The sequence below is a fragment of the Gracilinanus agilis genome, unplaced genomic scaffold (assembly GCF_016433145.1).
Source record: "Gracilinanus agilis isolate LMUSP501 unplaced genomic scaffold, AgileGrace unplaced_scaffold41104, whole genome shotgun sequence".
NCBI lineage: Eukaryota > Metazoa > Chordata > Mammalia > Didelphimorphia > Didelphidae > Gracilinanus > Gracilinanus agilis.
This window is the reverse complement of record NW_025374806.1, coordinates 1-2047: the sequence shown is the minus strand read 5'-3', so window position 1 is coordinate 2047 and position 2047 is coordinate 1. Positions and strand designations below refer to the sequence as shown.

Genomic DNA, 2047 nt, shown 5'->3' with positions numbered 1-2047 from the left:
CCCACTGTCTGCCTGCCCCGGGCCCGTGCGGCCTCCTTTCCTCCTCTGCGGCCAGGGCAGGCAGAGAGCAGGGCCGCTGCGACCCGGAGGGAGCGCCCGGAGGGCACCGCGGCTCCGTGGGCACACAGTGGGCCTCGCCGGCGCCCCGCTTCCTCTCCCCGGCTGCCCTCGTGCCGGAGCCAGGCTGAGGGGCACCGAGGGGCTGCTCGGCCGCCTCCTCGTCCGGCCTCCTCCTCCCCTGGCGCAGCCTGGCAGCGTGGGGCGTCTGCTCCGCTCGGAGGCAAAGCCGCTCCCCTAGAGATGCCGGGGGAGGCCGGCCGCGACGGGGCATCGCCTGAGCCTGCCTGCCGGGCCCTTGAACCCCGGGAGCCCTCGAAGGTTCTGAGGGTCAGATGGCTCTCCCTGCCCCGGAACCGAGCACCCCTCGGGGATGGGACGTTCTGAGGACAGGCGGAGGGGCGGCTCAGGCGATGCCCTCCCGGGCTGAAATGGAGGGTGCCGCTCACCTCCTTCTTTGGGGCCCCCAGACAGCCTAGAGGCGGCCTCCGGCCCCCCGAGCCTCCTGCCCTCCCCCTCCCCGCCGCCTCTCTCCGAGCACCCCGCGAGCTCCAGGCGGGCTCCTGCGCTGTCGCTGCTGCGTCTCCGCTCGCCGTCGGACGGGTCTTTCCGCGGCCGTCCCCGGGCCCTGCCGCTCTGGCCGCCCTCTCGGCCGGTCCCCGCTCAGGCCTCTGCTCTCTTGCTGTCTCTCCAGAATTCCCTCCTCGCTATTTGCTGGGCCAGGGCCCCAAGGCCAACACCATCACCCATGTGTGCTGGTACCGGAACCACAGCCTCTCCCTCACAGACTTTCTGTGCATGACTCAGGTAAGGCCTCCGCGGCCTTTCGGAGCCTCCGTGACCCGTAGAGCGAGCTAGACGCCGGCAGGCCCGCGCCTCCGGCCCCCGAGGCTGGGCCTGGGTCACTCGTCAGCCCTTCAGCCGGGGGCCGGCCGGGGGCTCGTGCCCTCCGGCCTCGGAGAAGCAGGATCCTCAGAATCCAAGTTTCACCCGAAGACTCTTCCAGGCCTTTGGGGCCAGGTGGGGGGGCTGGCTTGGCTTCCTCCCTCCCCCCCCCACGCTGCTCTGGTGTCTCTCTTCTCCTTGTGTCTCCTCTCCTTGTAGCTTCGACCGTGTGGGGGCCTCCGGGGGGCTGGCCGCCATGGGGGGGAGCCCACATAGTCGATACTACCTTTTACTAAGTGGTGGATCCAGGATTTGAATCCAGACCTCAGGATTCGGATCCCGTTCTTTGTGCTGCTGAGGTCGGACAACGAGCTCGCCCCTCCTGGGGCTCCGTTGGCCAGCCGGTGCCAGCGCGGCAGACCGAGCCACACGGGCGTGTGTGCCCGAGTTCCTCTGGGGCCCTTCACGGGGGCCACGGGGCCCAGAAAGCCCAGGAGGGTGCTCGGCCCCGGGTGGGCCCCAGGGCGGGTCCCCTGACCACCCCGGAGGGGGGCGGCTGCCGGCTGCTCCCCGCGGCCTCACGCGGCCTCCCCTGGCCGTTTGTGCCCTCCCAGAACCAGCTCTCGGGGTACCTGCTGAGGAAGTTCAAGAACAGCAGCGGCTGGCAGAAGCTCTGGGTGGTCTTCACGAATTTCTGCCTGTTTTTCTACAAAACTCACCAGGTACCGAGAGGGGGCGGGGAAGAGAGCGTCCCCGGCCCGAGCCCCGACCCCCTGCCCAGGCTGCTTCCCCTTAGCGCCGACGAGGCCTTAGTCAGCTTGGGAAGGGGCCCAGGAGAGGGGGACAGCGGCAGGAACGGGCCCCTCGGCCTCCTCCGAGAGTGCCCGCCCGGCGCCCCCGCTGGCCTCAACGCGTGCCCTCTGGCTCCTTCCCAGGACGACTACCCGCTGGCCAGTCTGCCCCTGCTGGGCTACACGGTCAGCATCCCCGGGCAGGCCGACGGCCTTCACAAGGATTTCGTCTTCAAGCTTCAGTTCAAGTCTCACGTGTACTTCTTCAGGGCTGAGAGCAAGTACCCATTCGAGAGGTGAGCCCTGCGCCTGGG

General features: G+C 69.7%; 1 protein-coding gene across 1 annotated transcript; it reads left to right on the top strand.

Annotated features, from left to right (window-relative positions):
* Positions 1–300: 300 nt before the first annotated feature.
* Positions 301–2029, top strand: LOC123255209 (FERM, ARHGEF and pleckstrin domain-containing protein 2-like; the record flags this gene model as incomplete). The annotated part of the gene is made up of 4 exons (XM_044684047.1): positions 301–378; positions 451–864; positions 1557–1664; positions 1878–2029. Coding segments are annotated over exons 1-4 (752 nt in total), but the record flags the coding sequence as incomplete, so codon positions are not given.
* Positions 2030–2047: the final 18 nt, after the last annotated feature.